At 38.1% G+C, this 22487-nt stretch overlaps 1 protein-coding gene across 1 annotated transcript in view; it reads right to left on the reverse strand.

The window, feature by feature from the left end:
• Positions 1-1433: 1433 nt before the first annotated feature.
• Positions 1434-22487, reverse strand: part of LOC103781738 (BMP/retinoic acid-inducible neural-specific protein 3) — a gene marked incomplete at its 5' end in the record, with an annotated part of 49805 nt that continues 28751 nt past the window's right edge. The window contains 2 exons of the mRNA XM_008949458.1: positions 1434-1660; positions 21945-22181. Coding sequence (XP_008947706.1) covers positions 1434-1660; positions 21945-22181 — 464 coding nt within the window. The remainder of the gene's footprint in view (positions 1661-21944; positions 22182-22487) is intronic.

Genomic DNA, 22487 nt, shown 5'->3' on the forward strand with positions numbered 1-22487 from the left:
TTTTTGTATAGCACCACAGCTTTTTATTAACAAATAAACGGTGAGCTCATCTGCATTAAAATAAAAAATCCTTCATATAACAAACAAGGTGTGTTTCTATCAATCATTTCAACTGATCTGTGATGTTTATCTCTCAGTTCATCTGTACTCTGTCATTGCCATTACTGATGGCAAAGAAAGATTGCCCCAAAACCCTATAGTAGTTATTTTGGAAGACCTGATTATTTAAAATTTTGGTAGAGGGAAAAAAAAGAAAAAAAAAAAAAAAAAGGGTTAGATTCTGTTTCTTGTGTTCTAAAAAGCTCTGGGTTTCTGCTGAAGTCTTTTGCATTGAATCATCTCTCTGTCAGAATGCTCATTAAGGTCGTGCCCAAGAAACACAGGTGATGTTGTCAAAGCATTGCAGTGACTGTATAAACATTCTTAGTGAAATGTTTTCTAATTATGAAATGACCCCACAAGTGAAAAATACATTTTTTTGTTTCAAGTATATCACAAAGCAAAGCCAACTATGTAGAAAAAGGGGGGCATGAGAGCCATAAGAGTTGTCTCCTTCTTGAAGGAAAAGGGGCAGGGTTAGCTAAGTGCCACCAAAAGGTAAAGAGAAATTCATGGAGCCTTAGCTTGCAGTAGGAGAGCTAAGAGCAGTTGAGAGTAAAGTAGTCCTGGCAGTTCTGGAACACTGAACCTAAACCAGATTTCTTTAAAATCAACAGATTTTAAATGCAGGAGTCACTGGACTAGGGTCACGATGATTGTGCTCAGGAGAATATTGTCCTTAAAAGCTCATTCACTTCAGATTTACTCTAGTGTCCTTCCACTAATTTCAATAAAGCAATTTTCGATCAGCAATCAACTATAACCACTTTATGTTAATATGAGTTTGAGTAGCTAGCTTTCAGAATCTCTTTGTTTCTAGGAAGGACTAAAACACTTCTATTTTCTTTCCTTAGGCATCCTTTCAAATCTAATTCATATCTGACAAATGAGACAAGAAATCAATACTGTGTAGTATATACTGTATAATGACCTGGAAAGTTCTTAAAATAGCTGTGCTTGCTTCAGAATAGGTCTTCAGTATTCAGTATACAATTATTTGGCACTGTTACACTTGGCCAAGTTCCACTGAAAATATGGTTCTGTAAAACAGAGTCAGACCAAATGGGATTAATCTGTACACTCCTGTTAGTTTTTAGTTGCCTCACATAATACACAAGTCATATATAAATTGGGTTTTATTTTGACCTTTCCCATCATATTTAGGAAAACATGAATGGAGCAATATTGAAAGCTGGGATTGTTCAGCTCTTACCAATATAGAGGTTGTGCACCGTGCATGTACCATATGCCGCACACATTCCCACCTCTGTGCCCTGAAGGAGGTTTTAGTGTCAAGACAGCACTTTGAATTTCACAGTATTTCATAGACTTTCTTACCTCTGCCGTGGCATGCGGATGAGTGGCTGTTTATGGCACCTCTTACTAAGGCCAAAGAGCTTGTGAACAGTTTTCTGGGCCTTGAGGAAGAGCTGCTTCATGCTGTTTTCTAGCTGCTCATAGCGACGTTGGAAATTAGAATCCATTGTCCACAAATGCATTACAGTAGATGTGTTCAGGAAATAATTCATGGGAAGCCTTTTCATAAATAATTTGAATTCATCTGAAACAGAAAAAAATTGATAGTTTTAATTATGCAGTTATGGCTATTGTTGCAGAAAAATTAACCTCTCATTTTCACTATTTTAAATTTGAACATTTTAACTCTTTAAAAGCAGCAAGGTAACTACTTTGTAGTGGTAACCTTAGTATAAAAATCAGCAAAAGTCAATATTTATATAATTTTATATCGATGTTACACTAAATACAAGCACATTCATTGTTTCTCAACCTGGATCATTTGGAGATTAAATACAGCTCGGAGTTTCTTACCTTCAAGTCTAAGATCTGAAAATAAATATGCATTCAAAGATCAATGTATAGTGACTCATTTGGAGAAGATAGGAAACCATCTTAAGAGGAGTATATTTCAATACTTAGGTAATGCAAGTAAATGTGATTTTACAGTCCAGCTCTTTTCTAGACATGTTCTTTCACCTGAGACTAGCCGTTAAGGATCAGACTTTCAAAAGTATTTAGAATCTAAATGGAACCTTTCAAAGAATTTTATGGTACGTTGACACTTCAAAATGTCCCACATGACTTCTTTTTGACTCATGTCCCCATCTCTAAAGTGGCAAAACCAAGTTCTTCAATCACAGGATCTCTGTTATTGTGAACATCCTATGCTTTGTGATTTGTTCTGATAGCTCAGACACACAGACTGAATCTTATTAGCAGAACTTTACTAATCAGTGAGTCTATTTGCATAAGTAGGATAATTTACAAGTTGACTTATAAGTTTTGAATCTAAATAAACTTCCATTTAAAAGGACTCTAATTACCAGGGAAAAATAAGAAAGGGAGTAGCACACTTGAATGCACATGTTTACCCTTTTTCCCTCTTGTTTCCATATATCAGCATGCCTCCCTGTCTGCCCTCCTGCCTGCTGCTATCCTCCCACTCTTCACAATCCATTTTTTCTTTCAGCTTGTTCCTGCAGTGAAGTCACTTCTCCCACAGTTTGGCTTTCACCCTGCCAGATGCTCCTTTTGGGTAGTCTGCACTTCAGCTGACTATGTAAATGCAACTGACTGAAGTAGCCTCCCTCTTAAAACTCAAGTTAATCATAATATTTAATATTGCTGTAATTTTAGGTTACTCATGGGAGCGGGTTGGTTTGGGAACATATCTGTTCCCATGAAAGAATAATCCATTACTGTCATTGTTAGTAAGTGTTTGGGGCTTAGCTTTAGCTTGAGTTTAGCTTTTTAATCAACATTTTTATATAAAGAAGGCAAAATAACTTTCTTTTTTATGGGTGGAGAAGAAAGATCTTTTCTAAATGAGCTAGAGTGACCCTCCACATCCTGAGGGACGCAGGGCCATGATGAAATGGCACAACCCTATTTTGGCACAGCATTGTTGTGATGGATGAAGACTCATCAGAAGAGAAAAGGCATTGAAAGGTCTTCTGGAAGGTAAAAAATGAAAGGTGAGGGGCAAAGATTATGATTTCATATTTAATAAAATGGTTTTAATAATTCATCTGGGAGCTCCTTGGCAATGTGCTATCCATTTTCTTCCCATGCCTTCCTCTTTGGGTATTAGTTGTCCAGTATTCCCCCTTGAGGACAGCACTGCTGCCCTCCGCTGTCCCTGGGTACAAATTAAGGGATTGAGTAAAGAAACTGTTTATTTTCAAGACTTCAGAGCCTCTTATCGTTTGCTTTGTCCCTTCCCTAATTTTTTTCCCAAAAAGAGTAAGTATCTGTTCCTGAGTTTTTAGCTTAATAATTGGAATTAATAGGAATATTTTGGGGTCAATGCTGTTTAATATCATTATCAAGGATCTGGACGAGGGATGGAGGGCACCCTCAGTAAGTTTGCAGATGAAACTAAATTGGGGGGGTATATTGATCTGTTTGATGGTAAGGAGGCTTTATAGAGGGACCTAGACAGACTGGATTGATGGGCCAAAGTCAGTGGTGTGAGGTTCAACAAGGCCACATGCTGGGTTATGCACTTGGGTCAAAAGAATCCTATGCAACATTACAGGCTTGGGGAAGAGCACCTGGAAAGCTGCCTTGAGGAAAAGGACCTGGGGGTGCTGGTCAACAGCCAGGTGAAGATGAGCCAGCATGGAAAACACCATCCTGCCTTCTATCCGAAATGGTGCAGCCAGGATGTCGCCCCCCTATACTGAGCACTGGAAAGGCTGAATCTTGAATACTGGGTTCAGTTTTGGACCCCTCACTCCAAAAAGGACAACGAGGTGCTGTTGCATGTCCAAAGAAAGTTAATGAAGCTGGTGAAGTGTCTAGAGCACAGGTCTTAAGGGGAGCGGATGAGGGAACTGGAGTTGTTTAGCCTGGAGAAAAGGAGGCTCAGGTGAGACCTCCTCACCTTCTACAACTCCTTGAAAGGAGGTTGTAGCCAGATGGTCAGTCTTCTCCCGAATAAGTGATAGGACAAGAGGAAAGGGCCTCAAGTTGCACCAGGAGAGGTTTAGGTTGTAGAGTAGGAAAAATTTCTTCACAGAAAGGGTTGTGAAGCCCTGGAACAGTCTGCCCAGGAAAGTGGTGGGATCACCATTCCTGGAGGGATTTAAAAGCCATATAGAAGTGGTGCTGAGGGACATGGTTTAGCAGCAACCTGGCAGTGCTGGGTTAACGGTTGGACAAAATGATCCTGAAGGCTTTTTCCAACCAGAATGATTCCACGAATCTCTTTATAAAATCTGCATTACCAGACGAGCATCTCTTCAAGTCTTAGTGTAGTTTTTGGAAGACCAATTCCCTCTTTTCCCCTTCCTAAGTGACCATTATGTCTTTGTCTCCTCACACTACACTTCCCAGTCCTCACTTCCCTTCAAGCCTTGCACGGATGGTTATGTTTGGCTTAGTTAACGGAGGCACAGTCCCATTGGCTTGGTAAAGCTTTCTAAGCCTGAGGACTGAATTTTCAAATTTGACAAACTGGCAGTAAAAGCTAAAAAATAATTTAAAAAAAAAATTTGAGAACAAGAAAATTAATAGGGAATAAGGTTAACTGAACTTTTCCAACCTATGTCTGCAGTTTGTATAAATCAGCCAAGCTCTGCTGACTTCAGAGGAGTTGCTAACACACCTAGGGAGGATCAGATCCAAATGTCCCATTCCTGACTACCTGTTTTAGTCGTTAACTTCTCATTTCCCTTCTGTTCTTCTGAGACACTGGTATATCTACTTAAACCCAGTTTCACGAAGCCAAAAGTAAACCCCAGTCCCTGAGGAAAGAATATACCCAGAAGATGCCTTTTCAGCTTTCATATGGCTGTAATAACTTATTTAAGAAACGTTGTCAATTTGCTGTCCTCTGCACAACAGCAATAAGCTCTACAGCTAACAACTAATCGGGTGCAGTGTTTAGAAGTGATAAGGAGGGTTTACACTCCTTAACGTGCAATGCAAAAGCATTTCCAATAAGAAAATGCTTCTTTTTCTCCCTGCAATAAACATTATCATTGACTATCCCTGTGCCCTGTATGATGATGCTAATGAGCACCATAATGCAGGTAAAAGAGAGACAGATAAAATGAGCATGGTTACATAGTGCCTTGCACTAAAAGGAGAAGAAAAGATAACGGGCTCATATCTTAAACAGACACATTTCGTGATCTGTGAAATGACAACATGAACTCCTAACACTGAGAGATGATTAAACTATTACACTCTAATCAACACATTGTACCAACCATTCTTGAGGATTAACAGCTGGTATTACAGTGCTAGAGGACATAGAAACTGATAGTTTTAAAACACGATGCTTGATACCACATGTGATATGATTTCAGCATTTACTTTCACATGCAATAGCATTTTTTTTCATATTCTCAGCTAATTGCAAATAATAGGGGAAAATATAAAATATTATATGTAGTGGTTGATCAAGCAAGTTAACTTTATTTTATGGCTAGTCAAGTCTGGTTTTCACTTCCCCCTTTCTGCAAGGTAAATCTTCCTTGTATTAATGGTGTCTAGAGATTGAAAAGGCATACCATATTTCAGTGACAAAAAATAAATGAAGAATATCACAATGGGAGCAAACATTATTGTTGAAACGAGACGAATTTCAGACATATTTAGCCTATAGGTAATACCTACAGCTACTTAGCTTGTAACTTGGATTCTCAGTGCTATCAAGCAGGGCTCAGTGCTGAGTACACTGATTAACATTTTGCATACAGAGCTAGCAAAGACCAGAAAAATGCAGTAAAACTCAAAAGATTTGACAACACCCTGCTACAAGGAAAAAAAGGTGCCTGCTCCATGTTGGAAGAGAACAGAACTCTTGATTTCTCTGTTATGAATATTTTCATATCCTTGATATTTTGAATTACAAAATCTGTACAAGCATATCACACCTACAAGACCATGGCACACTTCTGGTTTTGTTTCAGCTGAGGCCAAGTGGGTTTTTTTGGAACTTTTGCACGCTACCAAAACATCTCGTTCAAGTTTGTTTCCTAAGATCCCTTTTGCAGGATCTTTGGAAGCATCTTGGAACTCAAGAGATTCATACCAGCTTGGAAATTCAGAACATCAGGTCAATAACTGTTCCCACAGGCTAACATTTCACTGTGCAATGTAATGCTGGCAATATTAACATGCCACATAATATTATTGCACTTCTTCTCCCGTTCTCTTTAGATTAAACAGAACAAGTCCATGACTGAGCTTTCAAACTGCCATTCCTAAAATTTTCTTTTAAATTAAATACCCATTGTCTCCTCAATGTGACAGAGACTATTTCTAGCTTATGGGTGTTAGAATCAGCACAACGCCCTACTCACAGCCCAAGACTTACTCTGTGTAAAGGCAGAGAACAATCTCAGCTTCTGCAGTCAGGATAACATGAGCAGGAGGATAAAACAAGAGCTCCTTTAAGCTATAGTTTGTGTCTGGGGAGGTGAACTTTAAGGAAGAGCAAAATTCATGAGTTCCCTGATAAATAGGAAAATTCATATTTGACATGGACATTTAACAAAGAAAAACATACACACAGGTCTTTTGCTCTGTTTTTCTGTATTGTGTCTGAAATGAATGACAGTATCCATGTATATGTGAAGAAATTAAGCGAGGGGATGATTTACATGCAGTTTAGGGGAATGTAAAGCAAAACAGAGTTTGAAAATAACTTACATTTGATGTACTTTACATATGTTCATATATATGGGCACGTATATAAGTTTTTCTTGCTGCTCTTGGCACCCCTTGCAAGCACTGGTTCTAGGATTTCGTATCGCTGTCTCTAAACATCTAGGAAATTATTCTGAGTTTTTTCTTGGTAGACTGTCCCTGTTTGAACCTCCTGTGTGCTACCTTTTTGCTTTGGAACTCTGTCATGAGTTCCCAATTTGGGAAAGCTAGTTCTATGTATTTCCTGAGTGTTAGGGTGGACAGTTCTTACACTTGGAGAATTCTGTCCTTCAAACCTGGCCAGGTTTCCAGAGCCTCTTGATCTTCAGAGCTGCCTCAGAGTGAGTACCACCTACCAGTTCCCAGGATTAGGTGAAGACTGCTTTTGTGAAGCCCAGGTCTACATTGTGCTGCTCGCCTTACTCATGCCTTTCCAGACCTTGATTACCAATACTTCATGTCCTCTACAGCTGAGATTGCCATTGATTACCCAACTCCCAAACAGCACTTCTTTGTTGAGGAACATTCAGCCCAGCTGTGTCACTCCTGTTGATTCACACAGTATCTGTCTGAAGATGTTACTCCTCACACCCTCCCAAAACCTCCTTGACTGCTTATGTCCCACAGTTTTGGCTTTTCAGCAAACGTCAGGGAGGTTAAAGTCCCTCCTGAGAAGCCAAGTCTGTGATTCAGACCTATCCTTGAGCTTCATGCATTTCTTCACATCGATGGGGTGGTCTGCAACACACTCCCACCACAATGTCACCCTTGCTACCCTCTCCTCTGACCCTGACCCATAAGCTCTCATCCTTGTTTGTCCATCCCATAGCAGAGCTCCATACATCCAAGCTACTTAATACAAAGGGGAACTACCCTCCTCCTCATCCCTGCCTGTTTTTTCTGATACCCATACTTCCCAGCATCAGAGTCAGACGAGCTGTCCCAGCCTGTCCCTGCTCTCCTAACAACGTTGTACCTCTGTGACCTCATGCAGAACTCTTCTTCACTCTCCTCATTTCACAACTTGAGTGCATTTGAGTCGGCATACTCAAGATGGATTTTGGTTTGCCTTATTTTATCATTACTCTTGTTACTGTCACCCTGCACTACGTATTTCTAAGAAAGACTTTTCCCTTTATTTAGTAGGGCCAAGAAGACACCACATGGTCTGAGCCATGTATTCACTTCTGATATGCTTCAGCTCTACTCTGGCAGCACTGTTGGTGCTCACATGGATGAGCAGCAATGGGTAATTATCTAAGAGGAGCCAAATGAGCCTCAGTAGTCTACCCTCAGCTTCCCAGATCAAAGTCCCCAGAAGACTTCCCTAGAGAATAAGTCAGCTGAGTAGAGGGGGACGTCTGTCTTCAAATGTCAGTGCACACGTTTTTAGTTCCTGCACATGGGTCAGGTTTGAGTGGCTCTGATGGCTCCCTAGGACATTGAACATATTCTGCAGTCACAGATCTACAGGTGGAAAAGGAGCCATCCTCCTGGTGCCAGAAGTCACAAGGCTCCTTTCCCCCATCTTTACAGACTGCATTTCCCACTTGATGGAATACAGACTCTGGCTGCCCATCATGTGCAGCTGAGGGTTCAGATGCTTGGCTCTGCAGGTTCTCTGAGAAGATCCTGTCTCTGCTTGTCATCTTCCGCACTGCTTTGCAGAGGGAATACTATCCCCTCTCTGAGGAGAGATCCATGATATTATGTTCCTAAGGCAGGTGCCTGTAATAATGCTTTTCCAGATTCCTGCCTGTCAGAAAAAAAAATGTTCAAGAAACTTGAATCTTTATATTAAATGTGAAATTTCAGCTGCAGTTTTAGTTCACTTGGGTTATTTCAAAATAACCTGTCTCCTTGTCCATGCTAAACATTTGTCTGCACTCGGTTTTAATGTCTCCAACTTTCCTTTGGCACAATTCATCCTAACAGCAAGCCAAAACAAACAGACACTACTGCATAAGGAAAATGAGCAATGTTCAGATCCAGCAAGAACTATTCAGACTGAAAGCTCTCACTGAAAACCACTAAGGAAATATCTCTAGGAACTCCAGCAATCTATTTACCTAGAGAAAAGATGACACAGAGCAGCAAAACAAGCCACCCAGCCCTGCTCTGCCAATTTGCTTAACCTCAGTGCCCATTTCAGCTCTGACCTTATCTGCTGATGCTGTAAACAAGCCTACTATTTAATAAAAATACTGGCTTATTTTTGTTGCAGGTTAGAAGCTGGAAAGAAGACTACCAATTAATTTCACACAAAAGCTAAGGAAAGCTGCTAAAGCTATTAATTTCACAACAAAGAGGGCTCTTAAGTAGAACTGTGCAGAGCATAGAAAATCCATTTTGTGAAAGGATTTTTAGCATTCCAAAACTGGAATGCAACCTAAATCTTTTGAAATTCTCTAAAGTTCTCCAAATGCTTCTAATTTCCCTGAAATCTTCTGAAGGGAACACTGCAAGTTTTTCTTGTTTTACTTTGTGTTGAATCAGTCAAAATACTTCACCTTGACAGAATTTTTATGTCAACCTTTAATTTTGTACTATAACATAAAAGTTATAAAGTAAGAAATGACAAAATGAAAATAGATCTCAAAGTGAAGGTCAAAGTGCTTTACTGTGCTCTCTCAAAAATGATCATTTTGTAATTATTGAAAGATTAATCATGTTTGGTTTTGTTTGTTTTTTTCAAAACAGCTGCCTCAATATTTTGTAATACTCTGTAAACAAATCTTTATCTCTGCTACACTCAACTGTCTTTTCTGTTTAGACTGCAAGTTCTTCAGAGAAGAGCTCATCTTTTTTTATATCTTTATAGGGCAGTTAGCAGAATAGACCCCAAATTTAATTGTTGCCATGTATTACAAATAATAATAGTCATAGATTTGCTTATGGCTCCAGTCAGTTGCACCCTCCTTGGAATTCTCTGTAATGGCTGCAGTTCATTTGAGGAGCAAGAATTCTGGTAGGAAAGATCTCAACCTCCAGCAGTTTATCACACTTTTAAAATAAACCTGCTGTATCTGAAAAACCTTCTACTCTAACAACGTGACCATATTATTATCATTCCTTTCCCATAGCAATGCTTTTAATTGTAATCAAGGCAATAAATATGACAGCAAGTCAAATACTAGTGTCAGCTGTAAATTGAAACCTCAAACCACAAAGCTGGTAGTCTGAGAGGATAAAGTACAATAAGACCTACATTTCAAATGGTTGTATGTGGTTGCTGTTCAATAAAGTGCTGCATCAATATTGTGTAGATATTATTAAAGAGATTTATAAAAGATATATGTTTTTTAAAATATCCCACCATGATTCAAAACCCTAGAGAAAACAAAGTACTAAAATGAACATACATTTGTTTTTATGTTGCAATGAATTTTAGTTGTACATGATGCATTATTTCATTTGTCAAAGAAGTAGCAGCTGTGTTCCAAGAAATATATGTTTGAAAATATTCCATTTCAAGGAAGCGTTAGACTACAGCTTGAAACAACCTTATCTCTTCAGACAAAAAAAAAAAAAATAGTAAAGCCCTCGACCACCACCCATTATGCTAAATCATTTGGCTCTCCCTATAATTAAAACATTTGTTTCTCCAAAGCAAACAAACAATCCTTTAAAATTTCTGAAGTATAAAAAGAAGAAAGGAATTGTGTGTGCTCTGGAAGATACAGACTGCAAAAGAAGGAGAAAAACTCAGCAAACTGTTGGACAGACTGCTTGGACTGGTACAATCTAGCTGCTTTGTCAACACATTTTAACATCTGGTTTCTGAGGAATCTTATGCAAGTGTTGTAATACAGCTGAATTTACATAAATGTTACACAAGTTTATATGTATAGGCATGTATATATATATATATATGCTATATATATAGTTAATGCAAGTGATGTCATCCTGTTACAGGAACCAGAAACCACAGATAGTCTCCATGCAAGCCTTGGGACTCTCTTGGTGCTGAGATAACAAGCAATCACCTTCACTAGACTCTGCTGTGAGCTGAAAGGACTCACATTTCCTATAATCAAGAAGTGACTTTTTTCTTATTCTCAATCTAAATATGACCTTGACAGCAAGTTCACTTTTCAGAAACCAAAAAGCCAAACTTCACAGCTGTCTCTGTAAATCCCCACGTTTGAGGGACATTCCCTTCATCTTGTCAATTTTTCTTTCAGGTATGATTTTGGTTCATTACTCTTTTAAAAAAGTTCATAATGCTACCCTTCAAAAATGTATCCCTTGGAATTCATTGTAAACTTTCAAGAAACATTTCTCAAAAATTCACCTATGGGTTATTTGGGATTTTTTTTTTTGGTGTATGAAGATTTTGATGATTTCGACATGGCTTATAAGTATTCCTGCAGCATGAATGTTCCAATTTCTATCCAGTGCTAGCTATTATTATCTTTCTATAGCATTAAAATGCACATAATGTATAGGACATGATTCTTATGCATTAGGCTTAGACATAACCTCTGTCATCCTAAAAGTTACCTCACTTGTTCTTGGTCATGCTGGTAACTCCAGCAATTTGAGAACAGGGCAACGTATGTAGTACATCACAGAGGGATAATTCAGGGGAGAGAATGAGTGAAACTGAAAAGTGTTCTTGGAAAACATTGAAGTAAATAACCAGTGTTAAGATGTTACAGGAGAAGATTTAAGAAGCTATGAATCAAAACAGACAACACTGCCCTAGAAGAAAAGAGAGGCCACAGAGTGACATCCCTCTTAATAAAGAAAGCCCAAAGCTGCCAAGGCAGATTGGAATTCCACCAAGAATGAGGGGTTTTGTCACCAGCTTTGAAGGGAATTACATTACGTCCTGTACATAGTGGACATAAGTAGAATTATATTAGATCAAGCCTTCTGCTCCTCCTCTTATTACAATGTCATCACAATGTTTAAAGTGTCTGAGAATGCAATGCCATGTATAACTTTAATAAGTTGATTTGCCAGGTGCTGCTTTAGTAGGAGTCATATAATGCTTTTAGTTTTGGAACAGTGGCAATTATATTGATGGGACCTGATGGTCTTGTACCCGCATTTTTGGAGTAGGAGTTGAAAAATTTAGACACTGACTCTCTGAAGAAATTATGCACATCCCTCCTGTTCATTTTATTAAAACAGTGACACCTCCACAGGGGTGGGAGTAGTGGGGAGGGGAGTATTGGTCACAGAAGGAATGACAGCTTGGTGTGTCTGTTCATGCTATTGATTAAACTTCCTGACAACCACATAGGGAAGTTAATTACTGGGAGGCAAATTACCACCCTTGCAAGATAACAGAAAAAACAATAATTATATTAAGAACTCAGGGGGCTAAGTTTTTTTGGCCTGGAGCCTGAAGCTGTAAGCACCGTTTTAAAGAAAACCACCGCTCTACTGCTCAGGGGCAAATAGTTTGAACCATATTGATTGAAGTCTTTATTCTCAGTGATTAAAAAGCACCTTCAACTGCCAGTGAGTCCGTTCAGACTTTTCACAAGGAGTCTTTCAATTAAGATTTTAAATGAGACTCACTTTGCATTGCAATTGGTCTGTTCTGGTCAACAGAGAGACAGCCGGTGCTACCTGGCTGACCTGTGCCGTATGTTCTCTCATCCTCCTGAATAAATGAAAACAAACCCTTATAAAGGTTAAATGTGTGGATTTTATAAATTAAAGAAATCCTCCAGCATTCAGTTTTAGTTCCAGATTTCATTTTTTAACTTATGCTACGTGCATTCAAATTGAAATACAGTAACTGGAAGAGCAGTAATATGTCACTGGACTATGTTTGGTAAGAGTGAACTTCTGGTGGAAAGAGTCTTCACTGCAGATGAGTGTAGACTCACAAATTTACAGTCTGTCTGCAGTACCAAATCAAACCTAGTCATCTTCTAATGTCATTTAGGACTTGGAATCTCAACAGAGTCTGAAAGTCAGTCTGGGCACTTTTCTTCCATTATAATTGCAAGAAGTTTCTTCCAATCAGAGCGTACATATAGCAACATCTATGTTTAAACTGACATTTTCAAATTAAGCTGGCTGTTACCTTCTGCCCTTTTACTCTTAGTAATTTGAAACAGGTGTAAATGAGACATTTGGTGCACTATGTTTTAAAATGTCTTAGAATGCATTTTCTCTTTATTTTTCCTTTTTTCCCACCTTTTTCCCCCCTTTTCTCCTGTACTAGAAGGATTGTAGGGAACCCTACAAAACACCAAGCTAATTTTTACTTAGTGACTGAAATACAGTCTCAAAATTTTTAAAGCAACACCACTGTAGTTTACACGAGACTTACTGAGGGCATTGTTTAGATCTCAGGGCTGTCATTACTGCTGCCATTAGTAAGGGAGAAGGCTAGAACCCAGGTTGATGTCTACATGATGTAGTCAATCTGCAGGTTTGGCAGCTGGAAAAAAATTACCTTTTTACTTGTCAGCTAGGTGACTTTGATTTGAAGATAGTGAGACGTAATAAAAAAGGATTCCCACGGTGCCAACTTTTGCTAAAACAGTTTTTAGAAATAATTTGCACCAGAGGAATAGCAAAAATCTGTGACTTATTGGGATGGCAAACAAAGTCGTATTAGATTTTTCTGACTAAACAGAAAGATTGATAAGGTTAAACATGACAGACTTAATGCAGACTTGCTGCAGTTTTGCTGGAGTCATCCATCAGAAAACCTGACATGCTATAATCACAGCAACATTTTCAAATGCTTGTCTAATGGAGAGGAAGAGAAAGAATGAACCACACGAGGAACACAAGTTGTATTCCTTAATGTGCTGCTGGGAAATACTAATATAATTCATAATTAAGATGATTCCAGAGTTTCAGCCGACAACAGTGTACCAAAGGATGAAAAAGCTGATATTTATCTGATGATGCAAACTTCTTTCTCCCAGGTTTTCTGTGTCTTTATGCTGTGATTCACATTTGATCTTGAAGATTTGGACTAGTCATTGACTTTCATCATAACACATTCTGTCAAACAGATATCTAAGATTTCTCTCTTCAGCACTGGACAACTTATTTAAATCTATTTACTTGGGATTTTATTTTAATTTTAAATTTAATCTATTTAAATAGAAGTTAACAATTTAGCTTTACGTTTTGTATAACTGTCTGACTTTGTGTCTGCCATTTAGTTAAGCATTTTTTTCTTTTTTTAGAAAATTAAATAACTTTGATTATTCTGGCTATGTCTGCTATTTTTTAACTATTACTCAAAGTGACTGAAAGAACTCAACAGATATAGTTCAGATATGTGCTCAGCATCTAGAAGTCTCTACATGCAAGAATAATAACTGTAAAATTCTCTTTCCTGAGAAATAGTAAAAGACTTGTGTAGATTTTGAAATTGAATATGATCACTTGCTATGGATGTATGTATTGATTGACTGTGACTGTCATACTCATCTCTGACTTTGGAACAATCTTAGAATTCCTCCTTTACAGCTTCTTTACAGCCTCAATAATCATAAAGGCAATGCTGCCCATCTGCAGCAAATTCATAAGGCTAGCAGAGAGTATAAAGAATTCTCCCCTGAGCATCTGCACTTCCACGTCAGTGCCAGTTGTAATTTCCAGTCTTGATTTTACTGTATTTTACCACAGTTTGCAGCCTGGGTACTGGAAACCACCTTCAATGTCAGAATAGGAATCTTCATCCCTCACAAGAAAAAGCAGAACAGTTTTGAAGCGTGGAGTCAGCACACAGTGCTATTTTATGAAGACATGTAGTGTGACCACAAACGGTTGGTCAATCTTTTGAGAAGCTGTGACTCAGATGACCCAGATATCTATACAGCAAGATCACCACCAATCCCAAAATGCAAAGTGTGATTTGAAACATATTCTGTCTTTTTGCAGTATTTAATACTAAAAATATTGGCCCAGTTTGCATATGAGTTTCGATTGATTAAGGTACAGATAAGCTTCAAGAGTGAGAGAACACTTAATTCTTCACTTTTTCCAAGACCAGCCTTGGGCTTCTGTTGTGCTTGGTTTTAATGAAACAGATTTGCAGATCTGCAAAGTAGATGTGCTCAGTGGAAAGAGCCTTTCTTGTTTCAAAGTTGACATTTTACAGTATGCTCATGTTTCATATAGGAAATTATTAATTGAAGGAGAAGGGTGGCAGTTCTGAAAGTTGATCAAAATATGGTGGTTTTCTGCATTTTTTTTGATTTTGCAGATGTAGATATAAATCCATGACACTATTAAACAGATAATTCTCTAAATCTCACTGAAGATTACGGAGTAGTGGACATGATCTCTCCTATTACTTTCTGTAGGTTTTGTGTAAAAGTAATTATATAAGATGCAAATGCTACCCCCTGAAAAAGAAAGGGATGCCTGAATTTCCCCATCCTGAGAATTACTGGTATTTAATTCAGTAATAAGCTTATCACCTCCTCTATTGGAACCCGCTTTCTTCAGCCCTCTAAATCCAATTCTTCTATACAAGGGCTTTTGGGAACATCATTAATTCAGATGTTATAAAGAAATGGAAAAATATAATTGAACTGAGGAAGCAGGAGTCTAAAGTCTCAAAAGCAATCTATGCTGATGCAAACAAGAAAGCTTTGGTAACTTTCTGTGTGGTGCTATATATTAACTGAGGATTCAGATCCAATTTTTAGGTGAACCTTTCAAAACTGGGGATTTTTTTCAGATTTTAAGTCAGTACATGTAAAGGGTAACCAATACTCAATAGCTAGACATCCTGGAGTTATTAGGGAATTATGAAATACATTAGACATGAAATCCAAATCCAGTGGATCCAGGGATTTAAGAAAAAATAGCTTGCAACAGCAATTCACTTCAGCTAGTACTTTGCAATCAAAGCAATGATGGAGGATGGATGCACAATGAAAAACAGTTTCAGCAAATATTAATGTCAATGTTAGTATCAATTTACTTTGGCTGCACTTATTCCACTTGCATTTTCTGTGATACTGAAAATTACCTTTGGAAATATCTTTTTAAAGTAGATACAGAAGTGATTGAAAAAGTCAATCTCTGCATTTTTGGGAATTTCATATTTTAAACTGTAAAAGAATACATTTCAAATATTTACAGGATCACTTTTGATGTTTATTTATGCCTGTGAGGTCACGTGTCTGTTAGCATAAACAGTTTTTTTGTGTTCAGTGAGCCAAGGTTTTCAAGGTCCTAAATGGCTCTGGACCTGATCTATTTAAGCTGATGCTGAACATTTAAGCACACAAGTGAAATCTATGAAGTTAATGAACTACAAGTTACTAAAATAAGCACATATTTCTGTGCTTCAGTGAATCACTTTTAACTGTGACAGTAACATTTCTGTATAATCTGTTGTAGGCATCCTATTTTATTTCATAGTATTTGTATGTAAGCTAATTGTTTCAAGTAATAAGTTTTCAGTTTTAAAGCTACCTTGAAAATATACCTCATTATATTTGTTGTACATCTGCTCATCCCATGCCTTTCAAGGAAATATTCCAAATAAGATTTTGGTTCCTTCAATGGGAAAAAAAAAAAAAATAAAATCAACTGCTCAGCACTTGGGAAATATGCAAAGACAAGGCAGCAAGCTGCCACTGCATATGAGCTATGTGAAAATAAATGCTTGGATGGAAGATTTTACTTTCATGTTTCCAGGAGGTCTCATAAATGTTAGCAATAAAAAAAGAAATTATGGAAATGCACTTTTGCCATCTTCTATTGTTTGAGCAACCCCATCATCCATGTCCTTATTTCTTTTAATAGCCTTTTTAATTTAGAAAAATGAAATTAAATTGCAACATGGACTGCTACAAATTTCTTTTTGATGTCCCTGAGCAGATCACCTTAAAAGAAAATTGCTGTCATTGAAATTGTTTAAATGAAGTAGCCAGATTTCCAAAGGCACTCAGCAGCCAACCACAGCAGGACTATGTTCTTAGCCTTGCTGTCAGAATCCAGAGTCTGTTGGTGTTTCTATGGGTCTTCATGCCATTTATGCGTTTCAGAGCACTGGGTCCTAATCCCTCTAATATTCTACATTGCCAGTCAGTTTTGACAGAGTGGCACGTTAGAATTCGCTTCTTTGTACATTAAGTCTTGCCAAGAGAGTCCCAAAAACTTTCAAAATCAGTGACATGTAACAAGATGCATATCCTCTAACACCATCTTCAGCACTCCTGTAACCATAAGCTGTGAAACTCATACATACTTCAAAAAATTGAGAATTTTTTCAAGGAATATTTTGACACTCTTTACAGTGTGAAACTAATTAGTGCATGCGCACTTAGGTCAAAGCTTTTTCCTGAAATGGAAAGATAAAATTTACTGAGAGGGTGAGAAGATGGACAAGTACATGTTTCTAGTATTAGGGGCAGATGAGTTGCAGGAAAATTTACAATATTAAAAGAAAAACCCATTGAAAAGGTGGAGTGGGCTAAAGGTACACTAGTGAAGATTGCAGTGCTTTAATCTACCTAATGCAGGTAGACTTCATATTCTGGAATAACAAGTGGCTTGTGATAACACAAGGTCAACTAGATTATCTAGTTGTCCTTTTTGGCTACAAAATCCTGTAAAAGTCTAGTTTCATGCATAAAGAAAAAAAACTAAGACAGGGTGAATGAAACTGCTTGATTCCATTAGAGGTGATATTTTCAGGCAACATGCTAGATGGTAAGAACACAGCTTCTTGGAAAGATGTTCTCAGAGAGAACTTTGCTTACACGTTAGTTCAGCCAAAGGCCTCAAGAAACCAATGAAATTAGTTAATAAAGGTTGAACAGCTTTAGTATGGATTTTTGATAAGGAAACAGATGCTAATTTGCAAGGGTAGTAGAGGAGTCTGGAGGCCAAAAGCTATGATAAAGAGTAAACAGATGGTTCAGAGTAAATAATTTAAAGTGTCTCTTGTAATTTCTTTGAGAACTTAGTACATACCCTGGTATTAAGAGGTTATATGAAGCTCATTGAGCTAATAGTGATTAAGTATGGATTGCTGGAGGGCTGCTAGGGAGATGAAAAAAGCAGCCAGATTTACTAAGAGATAAACAATATACTGTTCTCTGTCCTCCAAAATGACTGTTCTCTGTCCTCCAAAATGAGATTCATATAGGTGCCAGAAGAGCCTGAATGAATTGAAATCAGCACATAACAATGAATGACACATTCTGAACTGGAGTATGTTTAGTTATCTAATCTAAAAAAATTATAGTTGCTCAGAAAAGAATTGTCACTACCAGCAAACCCATATGAAAACCAGAAAAATTACTTGATTACAGAATAACAGAATGGCTGAGGTGGGAAAGGACCTCTGGTCCAAACCTCTAAAAACAGGCCCACCTAGGCTCAGTTGCCCAGAACCATGACCATCAGCTTTGAATATCTCCAGGGAGGAAGACTCTACAACATCTCTGGATAACATGTCCCAGTGCTCAGTCACACTGAGAGTTAAAAGTGTTTCCTGATATTCAGAGGAAACCTTCTGTGCTTCAGTTTGTGCCCATTGCCTCTGGTCCTGTCACTGGGCACCACTGAAAGGAGCCTGGCTCCACCTTCTTCGCATCCTCCCTTCAGGTATTTATCTACACTAGTGAGATCCCCCTAAGCCTTCTCCAGGCTGAACAGTCCCAGCTCTCTTGGCCTTTCTTCATAAGAAGAAATAATAATGCTCCAGTCCCATTTTCATCTTCATGGACTCTCCTCAATGTGTCCATGTCTCTCCTATGCTGGGGAGCCCAGACCTGGACACAGCACTCCAGTGTGGCCTCACCAGTGCTGAGGAGAGGGAACAGATCCTCTCACTTGATCTACTGGCAATACTCCTCCTAATGTATCCCAGGATACCATCAGCCTTTGCTGCAAGAAGATATTGCTGGCTCACAGTAAACCTGGTGGCTATCAGGACCCCCAGGTCCCTTTCTGCCAAGCTGCCTTCGAGGTGTCCAGAGAGACTCCCCAGGTGCAGGACACTGGAATTCCCTTTGTTGAACTTCACGAGGTTCCTGCTGTAGTCCCTGCTTTCATTTCACCCAGCATTACACTCATCTAACATACTCACTCCTTGCAGTTGGACATGTATGCACAGAGTGGTCAAACTAAATCATCACCTCTTTGCAGGTGTAATTGTAGTGTTCAGGACCTTTGACTTTTAACTAGGTACATGCTTTTATTTCATATCTCTTGCTTTGAAAGATAAACAAAAACTTAAAGTCTCTCATTTGGAAGAGAGTAGTAGGCTGTAGAGAAAATAGCCCTGCTGCTTTTTTCCTTTCTCTTTTTTCTGGAAATTTAGATGGAGTCCTTCAAAGACACAAACTAAATTCAGCTACACATTGATTCCAATGGGACATAGGCACCGTAGAACTGCCATTTTTTCTTTAAAAAAAATCTGTTCCTCAGTTGTTTTATCTTGAACGGACAGAAGGACAGATAACACTGACAGTAAACAAACCATCTGAAATAGAATATTTACTTCCTCCACTTTAGGTTGAATTCTGTCCACAGATAATGTGTATGATCTCAAATGAACCCAGTACTTTTTACAGGTCTGTGTTAAGGGATAAAATTTATCACCCTGTTCAGGGGACTACTGGAAATATGTGTAGAGTAAGAAAGGCTTTGGAAGGCAGAAAAGTTAGAAAATTAATACACTCGTATTTAACATTACTTGAATCTGAAGTTCATAGTGTTAGGGGTAGAATTAATTCATTCGTTCCTCTGCAGTTAGTAGACGACTATGCGGGCCAGTAGTTGGTGCTCTGGATTATCCTGTCTCTTGTTTACTCAGATTTTAATTGCTAAATAATATGGCCTTCTTTTACCCTACTCTTTTTTAGCTAATTTATTTTTATTATAAATTGATTAGATTAAAACAACGTACTCTTATCTAGAAGATGACTTCCACCAATTTAGGCACTGAAGGACATATATCCCACATAAAAGTTATAATATCTATTTAAAACATTAGTTTTATTTAATAAAGGGCACTTTTGTTCTGAGAACATTCTTAACAGGAACCAGATCATGCTGCTATTTATTAATAGTCTTTTTCATAGCTTAAATGTTGCACAAGCTCTAAATCTTTCAGGATGTATGTCAATAAACACTGTGGCTAGAAAAGCGAACAGACCACGTGTGACAGTACTGGAAGAGCTGTTCAGATGGTAAGATAGGATTTACATTGGAAGGTTGAACAGGCAGTGACTAAACTATCTATCTAAAATTCACATGACAACCTTTTTTTTAACAAAGTACAGACTCATACACATACAAGGTTACCTATCTCATCTTTCCACAAACGTTTTTATGCAAAATAGTTTACAAGTTAAAGCAGAGATTTTTCTAAGCTACCTATGAGATGTGGAAATCATGCTTTGTGTATTTATTAGATTTAAACGGAATTAATTAACTCAAGGGCTGAAAAGTAGGTGTGGCACATGTCTTAATGATGGCAATAATCTATATTTCACGCTTTTAGTAACCACATCTAGTAGCAATTACCTAATTGACAGATGTATGTGAAGTTGCCATTTTAGTGATTCACACAGCATAGCTAAAGAGCCTTTTTAAAGGCACAGAATTCAAGTATTACCCATTTTCCCCCTGAGATTTGTGTCTCAGTCCTGCACATAGGACTATATGTGTAGCTGACAACTGTTCAAACTCATAAGTAATTTGATGCCCCTGTATAGGCTGCTATAAGAATCCCCCATAGATTTAGATGTGTGTGCTCTTTCAGCTTAACTAAAATTGCTGCTAAGCAGCTGACATCAAATGACATTCTTCAAGCACTGAACAGCATCATATCCTGTTCAAATAGGACAAAATATGGGAAAGAAAACTGTGCCCTTCTGTGGAGTCAATACACTTGTCCTAGTTTGCAAAGTAGTAAATGACATCAAGACTGCATAAATGCTTAAAGTTGTCTAAATAGTCATTGGGAAAATGCATTTTTATGTACACAGCAACAAAATGTAAATATTGTAAATCTATGATATGCAAAATGTAAATATGCTTTTATAACCAGAGAAATCTGTGATTTTCCAAGGAGAAATATTTTAAGTTCTGGAGCCCTCATGCTAAAAGTGAGACTGGAGCTGGGAAAATATCATCAGACCTTCCAAACAGACTCAGATTTAGGCATCAGATCACACTGAAAGTTACAACAACTGATAATACTGATATTTCTTCTCTCCCACACTCTTCCCATGACCACTGAATAGTCTTCTTCCCTCTCTCTTCTACTGACTCACTCTCTTTCTCTGACACAACTTATTAAAAACTGTGATTTTTTTTTTCAGCTTCTTCCTTATCTCCCTCCTTTTTTTTTTTTCTTCAGTGATTTGTCCCAGGCCTGTTGAGCTCTCCTTACTTTTCCCACCATCTGGCAAGACAGCTGTTACTGATATCACTGAGTGAGTTGTGAAAACAGTTGTTCAGAAGATAATTTTACCTGTGGTTCCCATTCTCTGTGGGACTGGAACTTCTGATGATCAGGACAAGTGAAACGATGTATGAAACAAACCTCAATGATATAAAGAAAACTAATGTGTAACAAATGTGTTGAAGAGACAACATGGATAGGTCCAGTTTAACCAGGAATCATACGAAGTAGCGAGCTGCCTAGTACAATGGGATGAAGTATTAACTATCCTTGGTAAATCAAGGGCCAGCTATGCTCTCCACGTGAGCTTCGTGGTATTGCTGAAGGGACAGGATACAGAGGAAGGGCAAGAGAAACTTTGACCCAACACTGAAAAATGGATGTAAAACAAAGCAGCTGTTTCAGCTGCACTACAGGACCAAAATGCAGAATACCCATATAAAGTGTAAAACCTGACTTTGTTCCTCATTTGTTCTGCTTTCTGCCTCCTCCAGTACACTTCTTCCAACAACAGAGACTAAGAACTCGCAGCTATGGACTCTACAAAGTAAAGCAGATGAATAATTGAACTCCTCTGATAAAAGTCCTAATGTAATTATACAGACTGCTGATCATCATGACGTAAGGACAATACTTCCTATCAGAAAGTTGTAATTATTAAGACTCAGATCCAGGATGTTTTTAAGTATGTCTAGCTTTAGCTGTACATACCATTCCGGTGATTTCAGGTGGATTCTGCTGTATAAATACATTTTGTGAAATACAGCCAATCAGACAAAACTTCTATAAAATATCTCACCAGATTCTTCAAATTCACTGTTGTATGCATTCCAAGTCTCACTTATGCGGAGCAGATTTTCTTCCATGGCTTGAATGTCCATGTAGGGACAGTTGCACTCTGGGAATTTGGGACCACACTGACACCAGCAGTCATTGTCCTTGCAGATGAACTCCCCCTCTGAATTGCAGGCAATATAGCTCAAAGCTGCCTGGACAAAGTGTTCCTGCAGATACTCAGGCAGGATGACCTGAAGACCTGAAGGAAAGAGAGTATTACAGTATTAAATAAAAGGGAATACTCATGCCAAACTGGTTCCCCAACCTGTGCAACAAAGGGAAAAAAAAATATGAAAAAGGAAACTAAATAGCTTTTTACAGACAATTTACATAACTGTCTAGCATTTGCACTGTCATATATATTTCCTTTCCTAAGAACAAATTTCAGATCTATTCCTCACATTTCCCTCTCAGTATGGAACATCCATTCCACTGACTACTAAACCTGTGTTCCTCAGAAAGAGCATCTACTGGTGTAATTTCTTTCCAGGGGGATTGTCAAAAA

The sequence above is a fragment of the Merops nubicus genome, unplaced genomic scaffold (genome assembly GCF_000691845.1).
Source record: "Merops nubicus isolate BGI_N331 unplaced genomic scaffold, ASM69184v1 scaffold12241, whole genome shotgun sequence".
In the NCBI taxonomy this organism is placed as follows: domain Eukaryota; kingdom Metazoa; phylum Chordata; class Aves; order Coraciiformes; family Meropidae; genus Merops; species Merops nubicus.